The following is a 27,934-nucleotide window of genomic DNA, read 5'->3' as shown; positions in this document are numbered from 1 at the left end:
TATAGGATTACTGATCTCAACCCTCCGACATGGACAATGAGAACGAAGAAGACTCAGAAAAATGATACGATATGATACGATATGATACGAATACGATCTGATGAAAAGTCTTTTATTTAGTCTTCCCAGACTTCTCAGAAAAAGTGACCACTCGGCTATCCTCGTCTACATCCGTGTCCTCCCTCTCGCTGACGTCACCACGGTCCTTCATGGCCTTCATGAGCATGTTCTGGCCTGCCTTGGTGCTGATCATCTTCGCCGCCAGTTGATTCATCCGCATCTCCTTGTTGATGACGACCAGTACATGTTTCAGCATTAGCGACACCAGCCAGAGCATCAGCCCAATGCACAGCACCGTCTGGGTGCCAAAGATAATCTTCATGATATTTGGAACTAAATTGTCTGGGGGCTTCTCACTCTCGATCTCTGTATATAAAATAAACAAGCAAAATTTAACAAATTCTTTTTTTTAAGAAAAAAAAAAAAGGGTTATATCGAAAGGGGGAAGAACTCCGTCCATAAAACTATATCTACCTATAATGTATAAGTTATTTCCCTTATTAGATTTCAAACAAAATAATAAATTACCTGTAATTAATTGTCTAATTGAGTTTTTTGTTTATTGATTCATGTTTTGTTAGATACAATAAATAATTGTTTAAAGTATCAACTTGATTGGGGAATGCGTGAGGGAGATATAGCGCTAACAATGCCCGGAAAGCTTCCGAAATATTGTGTAACAAGTCTTAGTTAATCAGAACTGATCTGGATTGCGAAGCTGAAGGTGCCAAGGTAACCTACGATCCTGGGCCCCCCTCAGGCCTGGGGCAGTTGCCACACTTGCCTCTCCTTAGAACCGCTACTTAATAGAGACATCATAACAACACTAACAATATATTTTATATTGCTGCCGATACCGCTACTTTATACATACACACACACACACTAAACAAACTATTGTACTAATGCTTTAACACTAGAAAAAGTCTCTACTATCTACTAAAACAGTGATGCCCAAAATACGGCCCTCAGGCCAGATCCGGCCCGCGACGTGGTTCCATCCGGCCTGTCGACACGTCGGCACAAAGTGTAGAATATCCTCCCACCAAAAGAATAATAAATGGAAAAAAAAACGTGTCTTTACCTTTGATAGGGGCTTCACTTTTTATCATATAGATTGGTACCATGACCTTTAACATTTGTACTTTCGAGACATTGGAATGTAAAATCTACCAGGAAAAATGAACTGATCTTTATCTTTTTGTGGAACATGATGATAAGCCAATATGTTCGTTTTATAAAGAAAATGTAGCTTGTTGAAAAACAACATAACAACGGAATTATGAAACAAATATGGCGGTATTCTTGGTTTAGGCCGCGAAGAAAAGATTGTTAAACTATGTTTAAAGATTCAGGATCCATGAAAATATTTACCAAAAAAAGACCAGAAAATAAGTCGGTGGTAACGCTGTGTACAATGTTGCTCACATTTGAAGTAAAGAAAGAAGCCATTTTCCGGTGAAAATAAACTTTAAATGTTCAATTAATTAATGTAAGCACTAGATCCCCACGGGCTTCTAATAAAATAGTTTTGAGTCAATTTTATTTCATTTTTTGTACCTTTTCTTGATGTGGCCCGCGACGCTAGTGATAGAAATTAAAATGGCCAGCAAGTGGAATTAGGTTGGGCATCACTGTACTAAAATATCGAGTTACCATCTAAGTAGACGCGCTTTAACCTAGAGTCTTCTGAGTCTAAGCACTGAAGAGCCACTCCGGTTAGTCTGAAATATGGAAAAAAAGTATAAGATTGAAAACAATCCTTTAAAAAAAAACCCCAAAAAACAAATCTTATACGAAGTGTGGTTGTATCATTTAGTATGGATCAGTCATGTAAATAAGTTTGTAATAGATCTAGACCAACAACAATAAATATAAGTGATAAGAAATACATTTTTTACCAATTGTTTTTGTTGAGCGCTGTTTCATCCTTTTAACTTTCCCATCAAGATACGATCCTTTCACTTGTCTGGACCAGTTAGGAAAATGTTGTGGAGAGGGGGTGGGGGGGAAAGAGATATTCGGGTGAATTTTACCGCTATCGGTTTTTAAAAGGATTAAAAAAAAAGGGGGGGGGGGGCTGAAGTCGAACTCACGCCTCCTCAAGCCGACATTCTAACCACTCTGCTAGTGAGGTGGTTATGAAACTATAAGATAGTATAGTTATCTGTTTTTAGTTTCAAACTGATTTTGAATCGGCGACATATATAGGTTACTAATTCAGCTTATACCACCACTCCAGACAAGTACAATATATTTGCATAATAAAGAGTACCCCTGTAACGAATCACTCTACTCTACAGTCTATATTAACGAATCGCAGGACTATCTTTTGTATTCTATTTGAGTCCTACCCACAAGAGAAGTTAAATTTGCGTCTCCCACCAATAGCCTCGCTGTAGACCAGTGAGTACTCCCCCGGCTTAGATCTGACTCTCCTGGACATCTCCTGAAACAAAATACAAGACGCTGAAGTAAATAATTTACAGGGAGCGCTCTTACAGGACTAGGGAAAGGTGTCTCCAGGTATCGCATTGTTTAGCTCAGACATTTTAAACTCAATACAAGGTAATAGTTAAACGATTGGAAGAAACGTGTCCTTTGAGGCACAGGGAATTGAAACTTCTAGATAAGACTTTCACGTTATACTTGAGGTTGACTCCTTTAAGTGAGGAATATGTGCTGTAGTAAGGATTCAACGTCTTGCAACGTTATCAAAAGTTTTATCAATAGTAAATGAAAACCAGCCAGCCTTAAAAAGAAGAAAGAGAAATAAATGTGCAATCTAATATATAAGTTAGAATGTAAGGAGAATGAATGTATATATGTATGTATGTCCCGCATATAAATCAAAACCATTTGACCAATTTTGAGGAGTGGCTCAACCAATGGGCATCAGGAAACACAGGCAGAGCCATGTACAGAGAAATGACTACGCCTAACAAACTGGACAGTATTAACTTCCTCCCCCGCAAAGAACAATCTACAATCTTCCAACTAAGAACAGGACACACACCACTATTAAATTACCACCTGAACAAAATAAACTCCACACAACTACCCCTTTGCAGACATTGCGCCCACCCCTTTGAAACCGTAAACCATATCCTCTTTGAATGCCCCTCCCTAATCCACCTTAGGCAGACCCTACTTCCACTACAGCCCAACATAACCAACACCCTGTATGGCAGTGCTGAACAACTGAAGAAAACAGCACACTTTTTTTCCTTGGCACAGTCTGCAAAAGAGCTCACAGCTCAGCAGCAATAAAGCTGGCTAGAAGAAGAAGAAGAAGACCAATTTTGATAAAACGTGGCACAAATGTTCCTTAGATCATGGCGGAGACTGTAGTGTATGTTTAATGTCCCTCCCACAACAGGAAGACCCCAACAATTAAAACAAATATTTCTAGTACAGACAGTATTTTATAATTGATATCAATATTTCGGATAAACTGGTGAACCCATTGTCACACACTACTTTCATTTTCGTGGCTAAATACTTTTTTTTTTTTAAAAAAAAGGTAAATCAGTGATTCCTTAACTAAGGCCCGTGTGTCATATTCGGCTAGTATCTGCTAGAGTTAAAGCAGAACTTCAGTGTATGAACTGTTGCTAAGTTTGGCACTCCATAATTGGCCTTTTTAGCAACGACAGATTCTGCTGCAACTCAAAATATAGCAATTAGGCCTAACACCAGTTTATTTGAAGCCATCTATTGTCCCTCCAGACAGGAGCAACAATTTCGAATGTGATTTTCTGGTATTTAATGCTTCATTTAGTGCAGCGCTTTCACTTTTGAACTCTACGTAAATAGTTCACCCTTCAGAACTCGCGATCTATGGGGGAGATGATGTTTTAAGGTCATCTGTTTTTATGACTAACAGTCAACGAGCAGGGTGTCGTGTGGCCAGCACAGCGACCAACCGAATACATATTTATTAGAGTTGGCTGGACTAAGGGGCGCCCTAAAAATCCCGAAATGCAAAATCACAATCTTCACTAAGATTCGAACGCAGGACCCCAGGTTCGCAAAGCCAAGTGCTTAACCACTAAGCCACCGCGCCCCCTAGACCTATATGTATTCTGAGAAAACATGTTCATTTGGTGTTTAGAAAGGAAAGAGTGTTGTATATATACTGGACGTGTGTAAGCGCTTTCGACTTTCATTCGGTGTTGTCGAAGGTCACGGGTTCAAACCCTGCCCGCTGATATCCCCCGTCTACGCAGGGGAGGTTTGGGCTAGGATTTAATTATCTCCAGAATTTGAATAACATCCGAAACATGCAAAACGTTTAAAGAAAAAACATTTACATACTTGAGAACTGAACTGGAATTCGAACTTCAGATCTGACCGAACCGAACCGAACCAAAACTATACTTATTATCGAACCGAACTGGATCATAAAATCTAACCGAACCACTGGCGGATCCAGAGGGGGGGCGGTAGGGGCGATCGCCCCCCCCACTCGGCCGACCCCCCCCCCCGGAGGGGGGGGGGCGGACGAACTTTAGTATAGGATTCACACAATTTGTATACGAATTTATTACTTATGTTAAAAATATATACTAATTATTTATATTTCAACCTATTTTTAGATTATTTCGCCCCCCCCTCTAGTATGTTGGCCGATTTGGTGGGGTCGGGAGGGGGCGATGGTATCAATCCCGCCCCCCCCCCTTAACTTTCGAGTGGGGGGCGCGGTCCAATTTATTGGTAGAAATCACAGCCTGCTAACAAAATCAATTAAATATCTATATCCTTGTAACTTGTTATTGATATTTTAACCGATCTTTATATTATGTCGTTCCCTGTTTGCCGATTGGTGGGGGGAGGGGACGAATATCTCTTCTGCCCTTCCCACCTAAACCCTTTAAGTGGGGGGGGGCGGTCCGTTTTTATTGAGAAATCATAGTTTGTGAACAAAATTAGTTGAATTAATATATAAATTTTATATTATGTCGCTCCCTTTCTGGTATTTTGGCCGATTCGGTGGGGTAAGGGGGGGGGCGATTGCAAGTACTGCCCTCCCCACTCTAGCCCTCTGAGTGCTGGGGGGGGCGGTCCTATTTTTGTGGAGAATCATAGTTTGTGAATAAAATTAGTTGAATATCTATATAATATAAACTACGTATTGATATGTGACCCATTGTAAATATGTCGTACCACACTCTAATCTCAAATTGTATCATTAGAAAATTTAAATGAAAAAGGGTTGTACCAGGTGGGAGGGGCGATACATGCAATCGCATTTCCCCCATCGGACAAATCAATACTTTTTCTTTTTGTATTATAGTTAAGAAATTACAAAATTAAAAAAATCTGTCACTAATATAATTTACATATACTATAAATTAAATTCTTATATCGAGTCACCCCATACATATTCTTTAATGCCAAATGCAATCTTTAGCAGAAATTAGTAAAGGAGCGAGGATTAATCGTTTTCACTCTACCGCCATTCCCATTTCCAGACAGAGCTTTTGTAATTTCACATGAAGTTATCATAAGTATTTTAAGAAAGACTTTGCATTGGAAAAGTTAGAATTCAAACGAAATTTTTCAGTATAAGAGTCATGATTGAGATGAGTTCTAGACTCAAATAACGTTTTCATAGTCGCCTTTTCCCAACCTTTACTCAATCTAATATTTTTGTAGCTAAATAAATTTGGGACTATAACTCACAATTTATGCTAGAGTTTTCTTGAATAATACTATTTATCGAATAATTTTTTTTCGGCGACGATCCTCAAAGCAAAAATCTAAATACGTGGGGTATCCTATCTTTTCAAGGAACAAATCGGTTTTATTTGCAATGTATTATGGGTCTATAAATTCAAATTAGAATATTTTTCAAGTACATTATTCGAAAGGTCGTTTTTTAATAGTATGAATAATGAGCTTCAGGTCAGGAGAATGCGTTTCTGCAGTGAAGAATGCAAGAAAACGCTTTTGGCGTCGGGGCTTCGCCCCGAACTCCATTTATGAGTAATGAGTTGTAGATGTCAGGAGAATACGTTTCTGCAGAGAAGAATGCTAGAAAACGCTTTTGGCGTCGGGCCCCGAACTTCATTTATGGGTAATGAGTTGTAGATGTCAGGAGAATGCGTTTCTGCAATGAAGAATGCAAGAAAACGCTTTTGGCGTCGGGGCTTCGCCCCGAACTCCATTTATGAATAATGAGCTGTACTTGTCAGGAGAATGCGTTTCTGCAGTGAAAAAAGCAAGAAAACGCTTTTGGCGTCGGGGCTTCGCCCCGAACTACATTGTGAAGAATGAGCTATACTTGTCAGGAGAATGCGTATCTGCAGTCAAAAAAGCAAGAAAACGCTTATGGCGTATATATATATGTGTGTGCGTGTGTGTGTGTGTGTGTGCGCGCGCGCGCGCTGTATGTACGTTTATGCGTAGGGTTAGGGTTTACTGGGCGTTAGGGTTAGGGTTTGGAAAAAAATCGCCCCCCCCCACTCCAAAGTTCTGGATCCGCTAGTGAACCGAACAGGACTAGAGCTTTATTAGATGGTCTCAATTGTCATCTGTAAAACATACCCACAGGGTTAAGTTGACCTCTGGCAGACCAAAATAGCTGATGTTGTAGACACTGCACCTGACAAGGATGGTGCCTGTCAAAGTTTTAAATCCTTTCATTTTGAACCAGACGTCGTTGTTGGGAGGGTCTGAAATCATCACAATAAGCTCTCAATCGCCTTTTTAAAAAAATATCTTTTTACAAAGCTTATATCAACTCTGTCTGTCTGGTAAAAAAATTTTGTACACGTTATTTCTCCAAATTTCGGATCAAGCTGAAATTTCGCGCAATTTTTTCTTTTACCTTACAAGAATCAATAAAAATAATAGCCAATTAGTTAATTAACTATTGGCAATTAATTATTTTGTTTGGTATATCAAACAAGGTAAAGAATTTATTCTTGACTTTTTGAATAAAAGTTTTATTTCTTTAATAGGATTTCCGTTTCTGTACTTACTGGATCCGATTTTGGGTAAAAAAAATCTATTTTTCAATTTTGGTGTAATTAAACAGGTGGACATGTATTTTATAAACTGGCACCAAAAATTTGCTAAAAAATAGCATTTTTTATTGAAAAAAAGCATTTTAATGAAGCATGGTGAACACTATTTTCCATATTTTTCTTAATACAAATTCACTGTTTTTGAGTGAATGCATTTTTTGTGACCCCCCCCCCCCTGTAACATATTTCTAAAATCTCTGGAACTAATAGAGATAAATGTGTCAAATTCGGTACACATATTCAGAGATAAATAATACAGAGAATCAGCTAGTTTTAATGACTTTAGCTGAAGAAGTTTTTAATATATGATCTTTTGGGAAAAAAAATGTGGATTATAGGAAAAAAATCACCCTTTTTTTAAAAATCATAAAATGCACAATACTAAGGGAAAATGTATAAAATCTAGCTAGCTCCTTCCAGCCACCTTTATACTTTAAGGTGTAAGTATTTTTAGCTTTGAAATTTATCTATTTTGAAAAATTTTAGAATTTTCCTATATGAACTAATTTTTGTTTATTTTCAAGATGGCCGCCATTACCATGGCAACCCGGAAACAATAGACAACATTCAATATATATATAACAATAATATAATATAACAATAGTTATTAAGTTAAAGCAAAAATAAAAAAAATAAATTTCGCACTCCAGTAACCCCTTAATAGGATTTCCGTTTCTGTACTTCCAAAAGTAGATCTCCGACAATACGGTGGAGTTGGGGCGAGACCAATCGCCATAGAAGGCCTGTAACATACAAACACAGGTGATGGGTACTTACAAGTGACCATCAACTTTGTTGACCCGTTCAGCGAGTTTTGAGCCACGGGAATGGGCGGTAATGTGGTCGTCTCATCCAACGAGGGCATCAGTTTTACATCCGGGTCGTAGTCATATTCTTCGGCTGACGTCGTGTTGGCTGGAAAAGCTGCGAATACAAAATACACATTAATTTCCGCTTTTTGGCCTCTTTAGCTCACGTTATTTATACTTTAGCCCTTTTTTAACTTGAACTCTTTTCGTATTCTAGCTCTTTTTTATTTTAGCTCTTATTATTAATATTTTACCTATTTGTCTTTAAACTTTTTCGGGTATATTTTATCGTGGGTCCTAAAAATCCTGAATCAATTCCCAGTCTTCACCGGAATTTGAACTCGAGCTCTCTCGGTTAGGAGGCTGAGCGCTTTACAACTAGTCTCTCTAAGTTCGTAACTTGAGTCTGATGAAATGTCAACTTAACCTACAGTTGGGTCCAACTTTTGTCGGTGGTATTAGTTTCTTTATTTCTGCCTAGATATTCCTCCGCCACTTTTCTTAGCAGACGGCGTTCACGCGCTGTCCAGATTGAGCGTTGAATACGTCTTAAACTAATTTGATTCCCTAAGTAGGGATTCCTTTTTTTTCAATGTCACGCTGTGGAATCGACCCTGACCTCACCAGATACTATTGGCATAAAATTAAACACGTTTAGAATATCGTCAATACTTTTTATGCATTCTTGATTCAAACTGTGGAAGGTAACATTGGAGTGTCTAGCATTTGAGTGGCTAACATTTTATAAAATATAAAACACAACACACCGTTACACGCTAAACACTTGCACACTTTCAAAGCACCAAGTTTCACACACAAATTAACGTTATAACACGCATCACAATTTTACAATAATTAAAAGTATTTGTATGTTTATATTTACTTACACAAGTCCAAAACATCTCACATGACAAGAACGGATAGCGGCAGCCAAGGTTCGAACCCGGAATAATCAAGACGACAGTCCAGAGCACAGATTTTTTTGGGTATTTTCAAGCTATTGGGTTAAAATAGGTTTCTACGTGCCACCTAGTGTACTCGTCAAGGTACGCTTCAAGGTCGCAAGAGAAGTGAAAACAGGAAGTTCAAGGTCCGAACCCGCAACCATCAAGACGACAGTCCAGAGAACATACCACACATCCAGGAAGTCATACTACATTCTGTTGTAACACACAGTAAGCTTTAACACATGTCTCACTGTTTGTAACACACAAGACATGGTACACTGTTGCAACACACAAAACACTTTTGCAACATACGTCACACTTTTGCAACACATTACACGCTTTTTGAAACACACAATACACTTTCGCAACACGCTACACACTTTTGCTACATACACAATACACTTTTGCAACACGCTACACACTTTTGCAACATACACAATACACTTTCGCAACACGCTACACACTTTTGCAGCACACAAAACACTTTTGCCACCCACAACACGCTTTTGCGACACACATTGCTACAAGACACAGACTAGACACATATTGGTGTGTCGTCCCTTACCGCCGAAACTCTCCATGTCAAAAAACGTTCTCTTAATCCTGATGGCCGTTTCTCCCTCGTCTCCATACAGGTCAATGGTCTGAGATTGAGAGAACACGACCAAGGAACATTAAGATAGTACTTAGCGGCTGAAGAGGGCAGCAGGGGTGTATACACATTTTATACAATTTATTACAAGGGGGAGTTGGTCCGATGACTTGTTACAAAGCAAAAAAAAAAAAAATTTCAAAATGAAATAACAAATCCTAAGATCATTTTGTGTTTATGGATTTAAATTCTAATAGATACAATGGTCCCTTGACTTTCGTTGGTCCGACTTCACACTTGTACAAGGATTTCGGTGTGCGTGTGCTTGTCGTAGAGTCCAACGTAGAGTATGTGTCATTCTTAAGTTACGCCGATGTCATGTACCTGACCAATGGTCAAGTGTGTCAGCCTAGTTGGAGTAACGTGAGTCAGGACTGCAGAACAACGGTTGAACGGCTTAGGCCTGTCGGTGGAGTTGTGAGATAGAAAACTTAGTAGTGACTAAAGTGCTGCAGATTGATATTTAATAGAGCTAGACGAGTTTGTTACTTTGATGACATGTTTAATGCTCAATAACAATTAGAAAGTCATCACACACAGGTTTTCAAAAAATATTAAAGTGGTCGAGAGACTAAGTACGCTTGAACTTGGCTTGTCTGGGTTACCAATGAAGGGGGCTCCAGGTTCGACACCCGAGTCGAGCAGAGTTGTGTTTACTGACCCACTGGTCCACAAATGAGATTGGACAATAGCTCTCTGAGCATACTATAAGCAAGAAATTAGTGCTATATAAAAGCAATAATAATAATACCCCACCGCCCGCTGTATCTGTACACTATTGGGGGAAGAAACTGAATACGTCACCCAAGCTCCGATAAAACTCGAGACGTATCCCTTCATTTCTATAGATACCATGATGGAAAATGTATTTTGGGAAAACGATAATTAGTAAATAAATCTTTTTGTAAAATTTGAATTTTTTTTTATTACAGGGGGGTGGGTGAGTTTTGTTACAACTTCTTTTAAAGTTGGAGTGGGATTAAAAAAACGTGATTTTTTGTGGTGTTACGTAAGATCCGAACGTTCTCTGATCAAAAGTCATGAAGAAACCTAATTTTGAAACACCACATGCGATTTATGGAACATAATAAATTATCTTCTATTAAAATTTCCTCAGAAAGCGAATATCTAATCATAATTTGGCTTGTGTCCGAGTTTGGAGATTACTGAGGAGTGCAGTATTTCACATGGTTACGCAGTCCCAGCTGCGACCTACACATTTTGCCACATCCAAAAGAGATTTGACCATTGTCCGCTGGTGGTCGATTTAGCATTAAAAGACCTTACGAGTTAACTTATAACTTCTCTAGTATTTAGAGTTTACTTACGTCCTGTCGTGTGTTGCCGGCCTTTGTCCTGGAAAAACAAAAAACCAATGTGACCTTGCTGTATATATAGAGACTCCTACAGAGACCATGAATCAAAATGCCAAAGTGTATTTGTTGGTTAGCTAAATACGATCCAGAACAAAACCAATGTGACCTTGCTGTATATATAAAGACTCCTACAGAGACCATGAATCAAAATGCCAAAGTGTATTTGTTGGTTAGCTAAATACGATCCAGAACAAAACCTGGCCATTTTTTTTGGTAGCTTCCAGTTAAGACAAGGGAACATGTCTCACATGAACAAATGAGCATAACTCTTGTAATACACAATATTGTACTAGCGCGAAGAAAAGTTTACAGACATTGCAACACACATTGGTACAGAGCACAGAATAGACAAATGTTGGTCTTGAATGGTCCGAGCCCCTGTCACTTGTCTTAAAGACTCTGAAGTTACCATATGATAGTATGGACATTAGCAAGACAAAGCGGTGTGAGGATCTGCATAAAAATCCTGGACTAAGAGGACCTGCAAAAAGATACCAATCATGGTCTTGCATGTCCTTCAAAAGGATAACAATCCTGGACTAACAGGCCCTAAAAATAGATACAAATCCTGGACTAACAGGCCCTAAAAATAGATACAAATCCTGGACTAACAGGCCCTAAAAATAGATACAAATCCTGGACTAACAGGCCCTAAAAATTGATACAAATCCTGGACTAACAGGCCCTAAAAATAGATACAAATCCTGGACTAACAGGCCCTAAAAATTGATACAAATCCTGGACTAACAGGAGAAAAATCCTGGACTTGCAGGGCCTTCAAAAGTATACCCCCCCCCCTCAAATAGTTTTATTATTGGACAAAGAAACCCATACCTAATCGCATGAAAGATGACATTGATGGAGTAGACACCACTGGACGTATTGGTCAATCTCTTCAGTTTTAACATCGGGATGAGTCCGTTTTTGACTATGGCACAACATTGATTCACGTGACTTACGAAGGCTTTCTGCGAACAAAAAAAACCCACATTTGACGACAGTGGCGTATACTGGCTTTGGATGAGGGTGAAAACAACCAGCTCCCCATACAAGAAAATTTTGCGAATTATTACTTTTTTTTTTTTTTTTTTGCTCCTTTATACTTTAAAAAAAAATCCCCTCACAAGTGAACCCTGAAACGTTATCATTTAAAAAAAAATCATGGCTATATCTCTCACTCACTGTAATAGCGTTCACGTCTGCCTCCAAATGGAAGACAGGAAATATCTGTGATCACCCTTAAGTGCAATGGGCAGGTTGGCATGCAAATGGTTGGCTTAGATTAGGGCAATGCTCAGAGATCGTCGTTAGAATATAAAAAAAAAGCTGGATGCTCTATTGAACAGTGATGCCCAAAATGCGACCCGCGGGCAAGACCGGCCCGCGATGTGGTTCCATCAGGCCCACTGAAACATCGGCCGAATAAGTAGAAATCCCCCCCCCTTTTTTTTTTTCCAAAGAAAAAAGTTGAGAAATGTATCTTACCTACGTTAGGGCCCTCTGATGGATTGGCACCAGGACCTTAAACATTTATAAGTTTATGAAATGGGAGAGTTAAAAAGTGGAATTTAGAATCTACCAGCAAAAGTGAACGAATTTTTTTTCTGGAACTATAATAACTCAACATGTTTGATTTGTAAAGAAAGTGTAGCCGTTTTTGTTTTTTTTACAACAGGTAAACAGCGTTATAAAACAAAAAATGATATCTTTCTTGGTTTCAGACGCGAATAAAAATATTTTTAAATTACTACTAGAAATCAAAGGATTGATGGGGATATTTACCAAAGAGTCCAGAAAATGGGTGGTTGGTTAACTATCTACAATTTTACTCACATTTTAAGTAGAGAAATGAAGCCAGTTTCCGACGCATAAAAAAAAAATATTACAGATATGCCATTAATTACTGTAAGTACAGTAAGTAGTAAGTACTAGATCCACAGGTTCCTAATAAAAAAGTTTTAGGTCAATTTCTTTTCGTTTTTGCTCCTGTTTGGTCATGTGGCCCGCGACACAAGTGTCGGAAATAAAATTGGCCCGCAGGTGGAACTAGGTTGGGCATCACTGCTGTATTCGATGCTCTACCTGACTGACCTGATTAGATTTCACTACCCAACGAAATAGGCTAACATAACCTTTTATTAGAAAGCAGATTTATAATTAATAAATAATCATACAAAACTTATGGACATAAATCTGCACGAAAATATAGGAACCCCACTCTTTAGATTTTGGAAGGGCTGCATGTTTGTATTGATCAATGTATTGTTTTGTATTATGGGATAAGAACACTATATACGACTTTTAAAATCATTTAAAATCATTCTTACAATAAATCTTTCTTGATCAAGTTGAAAACTTCAAAAATTTTTCGGATTCCTTAGAAGTTTAAGTTGGCAGAATGGAGTAAAAAAAATAATGGACGGCTGCCTGGTCGTGTGGTATCCGCTTCAAACTGCGTCACGATGGTCTGACCTCGACCCACGGCCATCTCCTACTGTTCTGTAGGAGGTTTGGATTTGAACACAAGCTAAATATTTAAAATCTTTTTTTTAAAGCAAAGCTTATCTAAGGGAAATAAATACGCATTTACATCTATCAATATCTATCAGTAATGTAGAAGTTATTTTACTTTTTTAATTAGTAAAGTTTTTTCTAATTTATTCATATTTTGTTAGATAAAATAAATAATTGTATAAGGATTCAACTTAATCCGACAATGGGTGTGGGAAAATTAAGGTTTTCAATATAACGGGGACAAAGCCCTACATATTTAGCCGTATATGGGAACACTGAAAGATTAAGTTCCCTTGCTGGTATAAGTTATATTCTTTTCTTTTACCAGCAATTAATGGACAAATTGTTTGTTTTTTAAGATTCATGTCTTGTCAATGCTAATGAATAATTGTGAAAAGTTTTAACTTGTTCCGAGATTGGGTGCGGGAGAAATAAAGTGTACCAACATTTTACCAGACAGAGTGAGTTGATATAAGCTTTGTAAAAGTAATCTTCATGTCTGAGGAATGTACGACACTTGAGCAACGAACAACAAAGTTATTATTTCGCTTTAGATACAAAATGCCAAATTATCTGCAGACTTTCATACAATCAAGTACACTCATACATTCTATAAGCTTAAACTGTGTATAACATATAAGACTTAACGAAGCCAAGATTTGAACTCACCCTACTGACGACGTAGTCTGCCAGTGGTCGATCTTGAAAGAACCATTCGATTTTCTTCGGTCTCATTAGCTCCTAGTTTTAGAACAAAAAAAAATTAAGACTTTTGAGCCTTGAAACCAAAAAAAAAGTAGAAACCTTATTGCTGTATTTGTGTTACTCTCATTTTGAACTAGATCTAGATATAATTTTTTTGTTTTTTTTTGCCAAACATAGTATAAACCAAAAGCTTATCTAAAGGGAAGAACTTTACATTTAGTCATCAATCTCAATACTATAGGATTTATATCCCTTTTTTGAGATCAAAGGAAATAATTAATTACCAATACTAATACAGATCGGGTGCCTTAACTTCTTAAAGCGACTGAGATACTTGTCAACTGTAGAACAACAAAGCCTTGGAAAGCTGTGCGGCAAGACCTACCCTGACAAAGTCGCTGTGAGGATGAAAGCCCCAGTTCAGCACCATCTCCCCATCAGAACAGTTTTGTATGGCCGGTCCAGGAACAACAGAAAAGTCTAAAAGTAAATGAACAAAATGTATACATATCAAATGAGTTCCACCTGGTAGGGGGGGGGGGGGTGTGGGGAGGGGGGGGGAGAATTGTTTCTTTTTTTTTTTTCTAATGTTTTCTTGTTACATATAAAAAGTAAAGTTCTCCTTTCAGACTTTGAGATCTTTAGAGCAGATGATGTAAAAGGTCATCCGTTTCTGTGACCAACGGTTAACGAGGGTGTTATGTGGCTAGCACAACGACCAACCGCCATTACTTTTTCCCCAAACTAATGCCAGGCTCTCATTAGGGCTGGTTTGGAGAAGCGTCCTATAGGTTAACATGCTTTATAAAAAAAAAGATGGTTGTTGAAAAAAAAAAAAAAAGATAAAATGAAAGAAAGTTAAAATTAAAAAATAATTAACAATAATGTTTCCAGTAGAGATGACTTCATTTATTCATTTAACTTCCTTAATCACATTCGTTAATAAAAGGGGGGAAAAAAAGAAAATCTTAATATTGTTATAACTCTGCCATTCGCACCGCCATCTAAGCTAGAAGGTGCGCACTGTGATAAACTGGATTGGAAAGGATGTCAACATTAGAAGAGGAGAACGATTTCCGCCCAAGACTGTGCCTAAGAAAGATGTTGTTTTGTGTACCTGTGATGTCGTGTGAATAAACGTCTATGTCTCGTTGAGTTGCCTCACTTAAGTAATTACAATATACAAAAAATCGCCCATTGTCTATCGTAATAAACAATTAGAAGAATGGAGCTACAGGAAAAAAAATAGAAGTGTACCTAAAAAACACATCGTAAAGCCATAACATCAGAGGCATTGATAAGCTAACTTTGTTGGTCTAAATAAATGGAAATTTGATTAGACTTCAACATTATGACTAAAACAATAACAATATTGACACAAACACAAATAACATGCAGACATGTAAGAAGACAAAATCAGCGTCTGGTGAATTTGGATGCAAGGTACTTATCGGTGACGACGAAAGACCCTGAAACACCCGAACTTTGGCATGCATGTTATAACCTCTTTCTAGGTTTAAATCGCATTTTAAATAACAACAACAAAACAATTACATCAATAACAATCACATACAATAACAGCATAAAGTATAATCATTCAACAGCAACAAAACGTATACAACAGAAACATTCAACAACATACAACAGAAACATTTAACAACATACAACAGAAACATTCAACAACATACAACAGAAACATTCAACAACATACAACAGAAATATTCAACAACATACAACAGAAACATTCAACAACATACAACAGAAACATTCAACAACATACAACAGAAACATTCAACAACGTACAACAGAGACATTCAACAACATACAACAGACACATTCATCAAGAACAACATAGAGGAGAAACATTCAACAACTACATATAACAGAACAAATTCAACAACAACAGCACACAACAGAAACATTCAACATACAACAACATACAGTATCATACAAAATAACATAAGAAATAACAATATACAACAACAGCAACAAGACACACAAGCAGACACAAAACCACACCAAAGAAGTAATAGATAGCATTTCTCTGTATGTACTTTTCTTGTTTCTATGTTATACCTGTGCTCATGCTGGCTTGTGTGTGTGGGCAAGTGTGTGTGTGTCTGTGTGTGTAGTTGTGTGGGTATCGTGTTTTGATTTCTTTCCCTTCCTCTCTCCCCCTTCCCCCCCCCCCATGATGTTGTCTGTCTGTCTTCATGTATGTCAAGGTATTTGTGTGTGAACAGGATTTTCGTTTTCTTTGATTTCGATACGATCTTTTAAAACTAAGCGATACATTAAGCAGTAATCGATGCCAGCCACTCACCAACAGTTTCTACCTCTCTTTTGTCACTGGCGTAGTATTCGAGTCCGCAGCTTGTCAGATTCTGTGTAGAATAAAACATTGATTAAAACTAATGACAACTCGATGTAAATACATTTTTTTTTCTGGTACGCATAAAATGTATACAGTCTCAACTTCCTCGGCTATTTATCTATTCAGTAATTACCTCGATCTAACAGCTTAAACTTTGATTAGCTTAATGCAAGCTGTAATGAATGCTGTTCCAACCTTAATAGTTACTTTAACATGTCGGTGTTGATATTAAAACTCTCTATAAACAGGGCTGGGTGTCAATGGCAAATGTCCCACAGATAAAAACCATTTTCGGTGATTTTGATTTAAAACTAGAATGAAAAAAAAAACAACTTGAAACAAACAATGCACTTATTGAACTGGGACGAATGGATCTATTGTTTACGTTGCTTGGGACTAATTCATCGATCGGAAGCTTTATTTTGCGTATGTATAGGTCGTCTTTAATGTTAGAACTTGATCTGTTCGCTGCGGGTCAATCTCTTTTGTGGACCCGTTAAGGGGGGGGGGGGGCGGCGCGGGGTAGGTGAGAAGTTTTCCGTGCTGCCTATTGGCGTTCAGCAAACACTACTTAGTTAGAGTCGAATTTCAGTTGGGTTGTGTTGTCTTTATATGAGAAAAGAGTCCTTGTAATCACAACAAATTTCCGTAAGGATCAATAAAGCAGTCTTAGTCTTAGTCTTAAAAATCATGATCTATTTCGAGATTCGAATTCGAACCTCTTAAGTTTAATTTTAAGCCACTTAGCCATATAGCCAACATTTGTATAGAAAGCAGTAGACAGTCATTTCATAAGTATGTCGCTATAAAGTATATCCGACATTTGTATTGACAGATGTAGACAGACAATCATTTCCAAAGTATGACGCTGTAAATTAAGTGTAAAGTAAAAAGTAATAGTTTCCCTTTCAGACCTTGCGATCTATGGGGCTGATGATGTTAAGATCATCTGTTTCTATGGCCAACGGTTAACAAGCAGGGTGTTATGTGGCCAGTGCAACGCCCAACTGCCTTTACTTTTCACCCACTAAAGTCAGGTACCCAATAGAGTTGGGTAGACTCAAGGGCGCTCTAAAAATCCCGAATTAAAATTCCCAGCCTTCCCCGAGATTCGAACCCAGAACCTCAGGTTCGGAAGCCGAGCAAAATTAAGTGTGCTCTTAATAGTAAGGGGGTTGGCGCGGTGGTCGAATGGTTAAGCGCTTGGCTTCAGAACCTGAGGTCCTGGGTTCGAATCCATATGTCTAGATCTAAACTGCTGTCTTTTAATGTTACCTTTTCTGGATCTCTATTACCAAATATTGGCCATTTACTATTCGAATACTCGGATCTACACAATAATAATACCCTGTGAGTGAAATATCTGGTCAGCATGGTCAGGTGAGATGACCATGTACGGAGACAGGGAAAGTTTGAGAAGGACGGCCGCCAACCTTGATCATGTTGTTGGAGACGAAAGTTCTTAATAAAGCGCCCCAGGGGAAATGAGACTTACAGGGTCTTAACGAGTGTGACATTAGCTTTAACTCTTTCTCTCCTAACTAACTCCACCAGAATGTGGTAAATAATTACGGAGAGAAAGAGTTACAGCTTTAAAAATTACGATAAAATGTTGTAAAAGTTATATAATTTGTTAATGTATATTATTATTATTATTATAATGATACATAATAAATCCCTACAGTTTTTTTTTTCAAGGGGAAGAAATTATGTGATTTTAGCATTGATGGTCAGTCGTACTCAGCCTACGCGCGTGCTTCAAACCGCATCGCCTCAATGCAGCTGTCCAGCCCCAACAAAACCAATCTTCTGACACCTCATTATGAATTGTGACCAAACATTTCGAAGGCACCGGATCTTATCGCGTTATGGGCCGGATATGCCCTCTTGTCGTAGTTTTGGGCATCACTGGCTTATAGCATAGGGCGTTAAAAAAATAAGTGTATCCGGCATTTAATATGTCCACTACAAACTGACCTACTTACCACGACTTTGCCTGGAAATGTCTTAATGAAATAGTAAAAGTCGAACATAAGCAGCTCTTCTGTGACGTACTTCCGGTAACAGTAGCAGTCCCAGTCCTTAAGTCTCTGCGGAGAACTGTCACACTTTAACCAAGACGGCACGTCACAGGTCTACAATCGAACAATTGGTCGAATCTCTCGGTTAGGTTAGAAATACAAATAGTTTGAATCAAAACTATTTTGGGGGACGGATCAAAGCCTAAGTAGCTTGGCTTGGGACTAGAAGAGATTATTGAATGTTGAAATATCCTCCAATCAAGGAAAGTGCGAACTGCTTTAAGGCTAAGAGCCTACCAGTAGAGCTACATTTGGAAGTTTTCCATACAGTGACACAGTATGTATCACTCTTTCTCTCCTTCTCTATCTCTGCCTCTCTCTCTCTCGCCAACTTTTTCTCTATAATTTCCTCTCTCTCCCTCTCTTTCTCGTTCTCTCTCCCTTTCTCTCTCCCTCTATTTCTATTTCTCTCTCTGGCCCTCTTTTCTCTTTCTCTCTCTCTGTTCCTTTCTCTTTTTCTCTCTCGCCTTCTCTTTCTCTATCTCTGCCTCTCTCTTGCTCTCTCTATCTCTCTCTCTCTCCCTCTCTCTCCCCCTCTCTCTCCCTCTCTTTCTCCCTCTCTTTCTCTCTCCCTCTCTCCCCCCCCCCCTCTCTCTCCCTTTCTCTCCCCTCTCTCTCTCCCTCTCTCTCTCCCTCTCTCTCTCTGTTACTAGCTCTTCGTGTGTGTATGTGCAATTCTTTGTGGTTCCATGTGTTCGTATGTGTATAATAGTTTGTGTGTGTGTGTGTTTCTGCGTGTATACGTTGTGTGTCTCATATTCGTGTAAAGAATGTATTTCTGAACCCGACCTTGTCATTCAACTGGAACCTGAAGGGAGTCTGACGAAGCTCTTCCAACTCAACCAGCTCTGTCCTGTCAGAATAGAACAGTCAAAAAACAATTAACGCATCTGTCAACGAGTCTGTTCGGTCAATTCAATCTGCAATCATTATAGGCTTATATTTAACTATCAGACGAATGGAGCTCTTTCTATTAGTGTTACAGCTATTATTTTCAAAATGGCGACTTACTCCAGTACACACCGGATGTAATACGTCTTGCCCTCGAAAGGCACGACCGGATCCATCTTCACCAGGGCACTCAGGGAAGGAGCTTCGGATATAAAAGGGAGATAATAAAAAAAAATAGCATCACAAATATTTGTTGTTTTAAAACAAAAATATATGCTAATCTTTGTGTTCAGCATGCAATTGTGTGTGTGTGTGTAGGTGTGCATGTTTATTTCAGAGTTTACAAGCCATAGCAATGCGTGACAGAAGCTCGCCTCTTGAAAAAGTACTGCACTTCAATTCGCTACGCTCAGTTATCCCCCTTGTGTGGTCTATAAATAAACTAATGTTGAACGAAACCCACAGTTAAATCAAACACTGTAATGCACTCTGTAAAGCTAGATTTCAATCTATTACCAATACAGAAACAACTGCAAGAGTACACTCTTTTTTTTTTCTTTCTTAAATTTCTTTTTTATGCTTAATTTTTTTATTTTGACACATCCGTTGTTTATCTCAAACTTTAATTTAGAGATTTCAAAAAAAAAATTTTTTTTTGTGTGAAATTTTATTAATTTACAGATCTCGATGTCCTTATTTGTTATATAAAGTTACTTGCACTTTCCCATGTGTTCACCTTGTTTTCATCTATTTCTATCTATCATGCACTTTCTCACAAATTAAAACGAGGCTCAACGAGCACCTTGAATTCATCCTAGGTAAAATGATCAATTGGAGGCGCGGTCTTGGCTTCCGAACCAGGGGTCCCGGGTTCGAATTCTGGTGAGGACTGTTATTTTTACTTTTGGGATCTTCAGGGCGCCTCTGAATCCACCCAGCGCTAATGGGCACCTGACGTTAGTTGGGGAAAAGTAAAGGCGGTTGGTCGTTGTGCTGGCCACACGACATTCTCATTAACCGTAGGCCATAGAAACATCTGCCCCATAGATCACTAGGTCTATGGGAACTTTACTTTTACTTTTGTACATAATCAATCAATGATGGCGTTTATGGCTTTGGTTTGAATAATGATTAATAAAACGAAGCAGTGAAAACATATTTCAAAACAAGTAGACCCAGTTTGCATATTTTAAAATTGTTTTACAAGTTTCGAACGTTCCGGAAAGATTAATTAGGAGTTTCTGCTGAAAGGCTGGGATTCGAACCTGGATCATCATGACCACAGTCCGTAGTTCATACCACCTGGCATCCATCTGTTAGCTCTATATGTTACTAATTGCCTTTTTAAAATTAATTACCGCTATGTTTGGATTCGAAAAATGTTGGACACATTTCGAATGTTTCTTCAGAGTTGAAGATAATCTACTTCCTTGTCCAAACCTCCCGTAATATGACACAGGATGGCGGAGGGTATGGTAGTCCTATGAGCCCGGGAGTTTCTAGACAACCGAAGCACAATTCAGCTGGCATATATATATTTTAGATAAATATAATAAAATAATTTTTAAAAATTGATGCATTTTCTTGGGGGCGGGGGGGGGGGTTTCCAATCGGGTATTGAACCCGTGACACCGTCAGCTACTGGAAATACGCAATTTATGATTCGACCAGCGAGGAATAAATGTCTGCGATGGATGTCTAGATGTAACACTAGAGCTAAAGTTTAGATTTCCATTTCTAAAGATCTAGTCTAGATTTACTTCTAGATCTAGAATCTAATGTAATTTATATTAGATTGAGAGAGAGAGAGAAAAAAGAAGGAAGATGGAGGAGAGAGAGAACAGAGACAGAGAGACAGAGAGAGAATAGAGAGAGAGAACAGCGTGAGAAGAGAAAGAGAGAAGATAGAAAGAATAGGAGAGAGAGAGAGAGAGAAGAGAAAGGGAGATAAAAATGTTAGAGAGAGAGAGAGAAGAAAGAGAGAGATAAAAAAGAGAGAGAAAAGGAAAAGTGTGTGTGTGTAATGTGTATTCTCTCGGTGTTCCTCTGAGATGTTTTTCTCTATATCTATTAGTCTGTCTCCTCTAGACCTTGATCTGTTCTCAAGGTTTTTTTGTTGTATTTATTCACTCTCTACCTCGTTATCTCTTTCATATTGAAAAGTTTCAAGGCCAGCAACTTTCATGGGACTTTTGTACTTGTAATAGAGTTGTCTTTCAGACAAAAACGCTGATTCAGACGACCAAATCCTTAGTTCTAGGGTGCATTTTATTTTCTATTTAAACTAGTGAAAGCCATCAGGCAAAAATTTAACTCCTTCCCACATGTGACAGTGTATATAGTACATACACCTTTAGTCAATGTTCAATTTCAAAAGAATTAGCTTAGCTTTAAGTCAATTCAAGAAGGACAATTTCAGTCTCATGTATGGCTTTAAAAGGCAAAGGGGTATGGAAGAAGAAAATTAGTTCCCTAAAGGGAGATAATAAAACTAGTGTTGCATCAACATTACATAATTAAAGAATCGACTAGGTAATTGCCTTGTTACCAACATTTTGACCATTATGAATTACATAAGTAAATCTTCCAGTAACTTATTATAATTCGCGCCAAATCTGCTGAAACGAGAAAAGATTCCCTATCTACGTTATCGTGCATTGGTTATAGAGAATTTAACCTAGCTATTTCATTGGTTCTCCTGGCAAACTATTTTCATTGCTCTAACAGCATTAGGTAAAAATGCGAAATTTTGCGAATGTATCCCAGCATATGGAATAAGAAAAATGCCTTTACAGTTATGTTTTTCTGGGTATTTGCTAGGTTCTATTTGGGTCCATTTTGGATGTGTAAGTTATAGTTCAGTGCTACTTTACTTTAGAAGTTACTGAAGTATCTCTAGAATTAGTGATTCTTCTTAAAGTGTTACTCTAGTAAAATGTGAATATTCGTATTTACTAATGCTGCACAATTAGCAGTTTTGAAACTATTTTATTCATACTATAATCGCGAAAGGCTTGTGTTTGTCTGGTGGGAAAACAATAAACAAAAATACTGTAACCGAATAAGGCAATCGATTTCTTTCACTGAAAAGGTATGTGCGAGTGTACATTTATATGTCATCTGGGAAGTCGGAATTACAGGTAACAGTATGAACTGTTAGATAGCTAGTTTAGTTAGTTGGGTTGCGCACTTTATTAGAGCGACAGTGAACGTACATTTATTAGTGACGACATAGACTTTGGGTTAGAGATTAGGATAGACTTAGAATTAATCAGTTACCGCTAGATTCACAAGGGGATAACATCGCTCTATAGTGACAGACTAGACTGTGGCCCATTCTGTAATAAACGTTTGTTTGAAGTTCACCTTGAGTCAACTTGGTCATTGAGTTTGTGTTCCTGTTAGTACCTTATCTCTATTTGTAACGGTGTGCATGAGGACTCGCAGAGTGAAAATACATCATACAAGGTACGCACGCACTTAGGCGAATTAAGTCTTCTAGAAATACATCAGCTACATCTGACTACACATGCATCCGTTACAGAAGACATTTTTTAAATGCATCATATCATCAAAAAAAAAATATTAGACTTGAGTTTTCCCGGAACGTTTGGCGCGTAGGGAGTCAAGCTGTTTTCAAGGAGATCGTTGAGTTGTCTTCCATACCCTCTTCCCAATTAATGCCCACTGCTTTCAGGTCCCCAATGAGGGCTTCGACCCAATGTTAGATGTAGAAGGTCTGTTTTTACTTTCATCGTATAGGCCTCCACGTTATTTATGGCGGACCGGCAATCGTGTTTCTTCTGGTCTATAGATATAACTATCATATAACCCTCGAATCTCATATAGCGTTCGGTTAACACTGTATTTAGAGACGAGTGCTGTGCGGGAAAGGATCTTATTTAATTAATAACAGAAGTTACTTCAAAAGAGAAGATATATTATATATTTACTGACGTTACTTCATGTGTCAATGTAGTCAAGCATGTTAATAGATCGTAATCTAAATAACTTTCTTTAAAAAATACTTCTATACCTAGTCAGGGGATAGATCTAGATCTACAAGTTTAAAGGGAAACTCCGATGGTTTTTCAAATTTGAGTTATTGACATATTTGAATTATGCGTAAAAAGTTGTAATAGTAAACATTTTACCATTTTTAAAAAAAGGTTTAGAAACATTTATATTTAATATATTAGACAGTAAATTCTTGACATCTCCAAAAAAACGGGGTGCTTTGAGATTTTGTTTTTAGGTTAAGGATACGTCACTTCCGTCAACACTACTGAAAAGGAAACTAGATTTAACCAATAGTATCGCTTCATTCTTACAGGCTCTTGGGATTAGTGACGGCCTATTCCAGAGCTATGGTACATGTACCATGTACTAAATACATGTATAGGTAGATCTAAAAGCATTAGGATAACTAACTCAAGAAAAAAAAACTTTCATCTAAGCCTCTCCTATTTCCAAGAAGTAAATAGATCGTGTGTCTGACTTATTCGAACAAACTGGTCAGTGTAAGGCTAGTCTAGACTACGTGTAGTCGGTCATGACAAGACAACCAAGCGATAGTGTTTGTTGTGTGTTGAGTGGTCTGGTGAGAAAATACACACTGCCGTGGTTAGTCAAGCATGCAAATCTACTTTTAATACGCATTTTTTCTTTGCTTACAGGATCCTAGATCTAACTGCATTTACGAAAATATATTTCTTTTATGAGAATGTTAACTTTGCTGTATGGTCTCCGTTATACAATAAGTCAATATATTAAATTAGTACGCTAGTGTGACGTCACATAGAAACCCGGTGAATGTCTGAATGTTTTGGATGCGCGGAAAAATTACGTCGGAAAAACATCAATTACTAAGTTATTATTGCAAATAAAAACAAGATTACAAAGAGAGTTTGTGTTACACAAACTCAGAGGCGGCCCCCGTCGAAGTCGGATCCCTGTCGGATCTGCATATTCGCAAATAATATTCAAGAGGTGATTTAATTTTGATGTAAAATGTTTTACACGTTTCGGATGTTCCTTCAGAGTTGAAGATAATTACTTCCTAGTCCAAACCTCCCGCAGGACGACGGGGGATGGGAGCGGGCAGGGTTTGAACCCTGGGCCGTCCATAAATCTGAACGACAGTCCAGCGCGCAAACGGCACGACCAGGCAGCCATCAGATGGTCAAAAGTAATAATGTTTCAAAGATTCATTTGCCGTAAATTTAAATTTAAATTTAATAAAAAAAATAGTAGATTAGTTTTAGTATATTAAAACATTACAATATTGATCAAAACGTTTGGAAATGAAAATCTACACTTTTTTTTTACACTTTAAGTTTAGAAATTGGAATTCTACATCTTAATCTAGTCTATTTTAGTCTAAACTAGATCTAGAAATTCTAGATCTAGACTCCAAAATAATTTTAATTAGAATATAAATCCAGATCTAGATATACTGTAATAAAAATCTAGATCTAGTTTTAAAAAAATCTAGATTAGATCTAAATCAAGATATCATTCCTTTTTTAAACTCGAGTCACATAACGAGGCTTAATAAACATTACTATACCGAGTTTTTTTTTCATTTGAAGAATTAATTCCATATAACGTCAGAGGGAAAAAAAAACACTACGTCACACGGCCTAGCTAGACTAAAAATCGCCTTCATCTATAAGAGCCTTTTATCGAGTGTTCATAGACTTTGGTGCACCGAGTGCGTTCTTTAAGCATTTCATTTAAAGAATTCATTCCATATGACGTCAAAGGAAAAAAAACACTACGTCACACGGCCTAGCTAGAATAAAAATCGCCTTCATCATTACGAGCCTTTTATCGAGTGTTCATAGACATTGGTGCACCGAGTGCGTTCTTTTAGCATTTCATTTAAAGAATTCATTCCATATGACGTCAAAGGAAAAAAAACACTACGTCACAAGGCCTAGCTAGACTAAAAATCACCTTTATCAATACGAGCCATTTCTCGAGTGTTCATAGACATTGGTGCACCGAGTGCGTTCTTTTAGCATTTCATTTAAAGAATTCATTCCATGTGACGTCAAAGGAAAAAAAAAACACTACGTCACACGGCTTAGTTAGACTAAAATATGTTTTCATTAATACAAGCAATTTTTTCGAGGGTTAATAGACATTGGTGCACCGAGTGCGTTCTTTTAACATTACATTTAAAGAGTCCATTCATATGACGTCAAAGAAAAAAAATTCCATTTCCTCACAATAGGCTAGTACCGGTACCATAAAAAAAAATGTCTTTATTTACACGAGATATTTAACGAGGGTTCATAGACATTGGTGCACTGAGTTCTAATAGATATTATTTAAAAAGGATCAAAGCCATATTGTTTTTGCGATTTGTCTGTCAGTCGGTCTGTCCGTTATCTTGATATAAAAAAAAACAACTAAAAGTTATTAAAAATTGATTAACCTTTATTTTACGTTTCAAAACATCGCAATAATTTTTAGGTATGAACACAATTGAAAAGTTTATATAATAGATTGTTCCGGATGTTTGTATAAATAGTAAAAGAAAAAGAGAATTTCAGATAAATGTAATACCGTTAATTAAATTTTTTGGATGGTCTCGTATAAAAATTAGATGTACTACAGCCACGTGGAGAGATTTTCATACCTTACTTTGGTGTTTGGATTCTGTTTTCCTTAAAAATCGGAACATAATATTAATGATAATTAGATTTTTTAATGTTTTAGGTAGAAAGTTAAATGTACTGTAAGAGAGTAGTGAGTTAAAATATTTTTTCATAAAAATCCGTAAAAACATTATTTCGTAAATGAGAAGATTATTTGTTTATTAATTAGAAGAGGGAGTTCAAACAATTATTTGGCGTTAGTAGATTTTTAAATAAATTCGGAAATTTCTGGCGACGATTTGTAAGAAACAAAATCCGGAACTTTCTTTATCGATTACAAAACTTCTATGTTATGTTTTACAAGAAAATTAAATGTCTAAAAAGTAATTTTCAGTAATCAATTCTAGTAAATTACTTTTTTTAAAAGCCTTATGCGATTTCAAACAATCATTAGGCATAATTCATGTTTTATAAAACAATATCCGGAACATTTTTACACTTAATGAAATATAAGTCAGTATAGAGATTATGATTTAGCATTAATATGCTATTTACATAAAAAACGGAACAACATATTATTGATAATGTGTTTTTGCAACGTTTAAGCATGGAAATTGAATGTAATATAAGTTAGAAGAGCAAACAAACATTTGTTGGCGTTGATTAGTTTTGCACACAAAAATCCGGAACAATCAATTTTAGATACTTAAAACTATTGAGATGTTATGGGAGGAACATTAAAGGGTAAATCAGATTTTCAATAGCTTTTAGAGTTCTAGTTTTTTAAATCTAATCGTGACGGACAGACCGACCAACAGACAAAACGCACAAAAATAAGCTTCTTTTATTCGGATGGGGGCACTAAACAAAAAATAAATTAAATCTGATTTTTAAAAAAAGTTTAAGGAATTGGTTTAGCACCTGATCATGTTGCGACGTTACGCTACTGCACGAAAATCGCTGCATAAAAAGTCCATTTAAAAAAATGTGCGTGATATTTACATACAAAGTGCATTATTAGCCTTTATAAACAAACAGAAATGTTTTCTTTTAATCTTAGCAGCTAGTTGACCAGAAAAAAAGTCTTTAACTATTATTTGTATTTGTTGTAAACATTTTCTGTACATTTTAAAAATATATTTGACTTAGTGATACTGAAAATACACAAAAATTGTCCATCTTTGTTAGCATATTGTAACATTGCCTCCCTTACATTTACGTAATTGTTTTAGAATTGGTGTATTTTTATGAAAAAATCGCTTGCATAATTAATTTTATAAATTAAACGGTTTGCTTTTAGAAAACCAAAAGTAGCCGTTGCACCTAAACTTTTCAAGCCGGATTTAATGATGAAATAATATTTTTCATATCTCTTCTAGTTTTCGAGATCTGAGTGTGACAGACGGACAGACGGACAGACGGACAGACGGACAGACGGACAGACGGACATTTTGCACAAACCTAATAGCGGCTTTTTCCCCTTACGGGGGCCGCTAAAAAAAGAATAATATAATCATTTTCTGTAAATCAAAACACATATTATTTCAAAAATTGTCAACACTATCGGATTTCCCCTTTAATGATGATCTAGAGTCTAGAGTCTAGACGCAAACTTAATCTAGAGTACTCTAGTCTAGAGTCTGTCTAGATCTAGACTTGAACTTACTTATTGTATATGATGAGAAGATAGCTAAAAGCCATCTCAGAAAGTGATAAACCATTATTATATTTTTTTTTAGATACATGATGTTTTTATTTTCGATAATGATTGATCTAGATCGATGTGTTCGGTGCTGATGTAAATAAAAAAAATGGCTTCACGGAAGTAATTTTGTAAACAAGAAAAAAATTATAATTATAAAAAAAACAAAAAAAACAACAACTTTGCG

The 27,934-nt window shown here is 37.1% G+C and overlaps 2 protein-coding genes across 4 annotated transcripts in view; one reads left to right on the top strand and one right to left on the bottom strand.

The window, feature by feature from the left end:
* Positions 1–27,934, top strand: part of LOC106052962 (equilibrative nucleobase transporter 1-like) — a 156,812-nt gene that overhangs the window by 70,599 nt on the left and 58,279 nt on the right. The window lies entirely within an intron of this gene.
* Positions 99–27,869, bottom strand: LOC106052967 (uncharacterized). 2 transcript variants are annotated; one of them, XM_056007037.1, is made up of 15 exons: positions 27,712–27,869; positions 19,561–19,642; positions 19,339–19,402; positions 18,454–18,603; positions 16,418–16,478; positions 14,480–14,574; positions 14,059–14,130; positions 11,710–11,843; positions 10,828–10,855; positions 9,413–9,491; positions 7,869–8,015; positions 6,610–6,737; positions 2,415–2,509; positions 1,717–1,784; positions 99–426 (listed from the first exon to the last, which is right to left on the bottom strand). In XM_056007037.1, exons 1-15 carry the CDS (start codon positions 27,788–27,790, stop codon positions 113–115), a joined length of 1,596 nt encoding a protein of 531 aa, XP_055863012.1. In that variant the 5' UTR covers positions 27,791–27,869; the 3' UTR covers positions 99–112. The 2 variants fall into 2 exon arrangements, with proteins under 2 accessions (XP_055863012.1, XP_055863013.1); XM_056007038.1 differs by lacking the exon at positions 27,712–27,869 and adding an exon at positions 20,799–20,885.

The sequence above is a fragment of the Biomphalaria glabrata genome, chromosome 12 (genome assembly GCF_947242115.1).
Source record: "Biomphalaria glabrata chromosome 12, xgBioGlab47.1, whole genome shotgun sequence".
Lineage (NCBI taxonomy): Eukaryota > Metazoa > Mollusca > Gastropoda > Planorbidae > Biomphalaria > Biomphalaria glabrata.
This window is presented reverse-complemented; position numbering and strand designations above follow the sequence as displayed.

What these genes read in the sequence shown, in the direction of transcription:
- LOC106052967 (XM_056007037.1), bottom strand. Translation starts at nt 27,790, where the DNA reads ATGTATCTAAAAAAAAATATAATAATGGTTTATCACTTTCTGAGATGG. An exon ending in AGGTCAACTTAACCCTGTGG is followed by an intron (nt 2,510 to 6,609) that starts GTATGTTTTACA and finishes ATTTTGTTTCAG; the next exon opens with GAGATGTCCAGGAGAGTCAG. An exon ending in AAATTTAACTTCTCTTGTGG is followed by an intron (nt 1,785 to 2,414) that starts GTAGGACTCAAA and finishes TCCATATTTCAG; the next exon opens with ACTAACCGGAGTGGCTCTTC.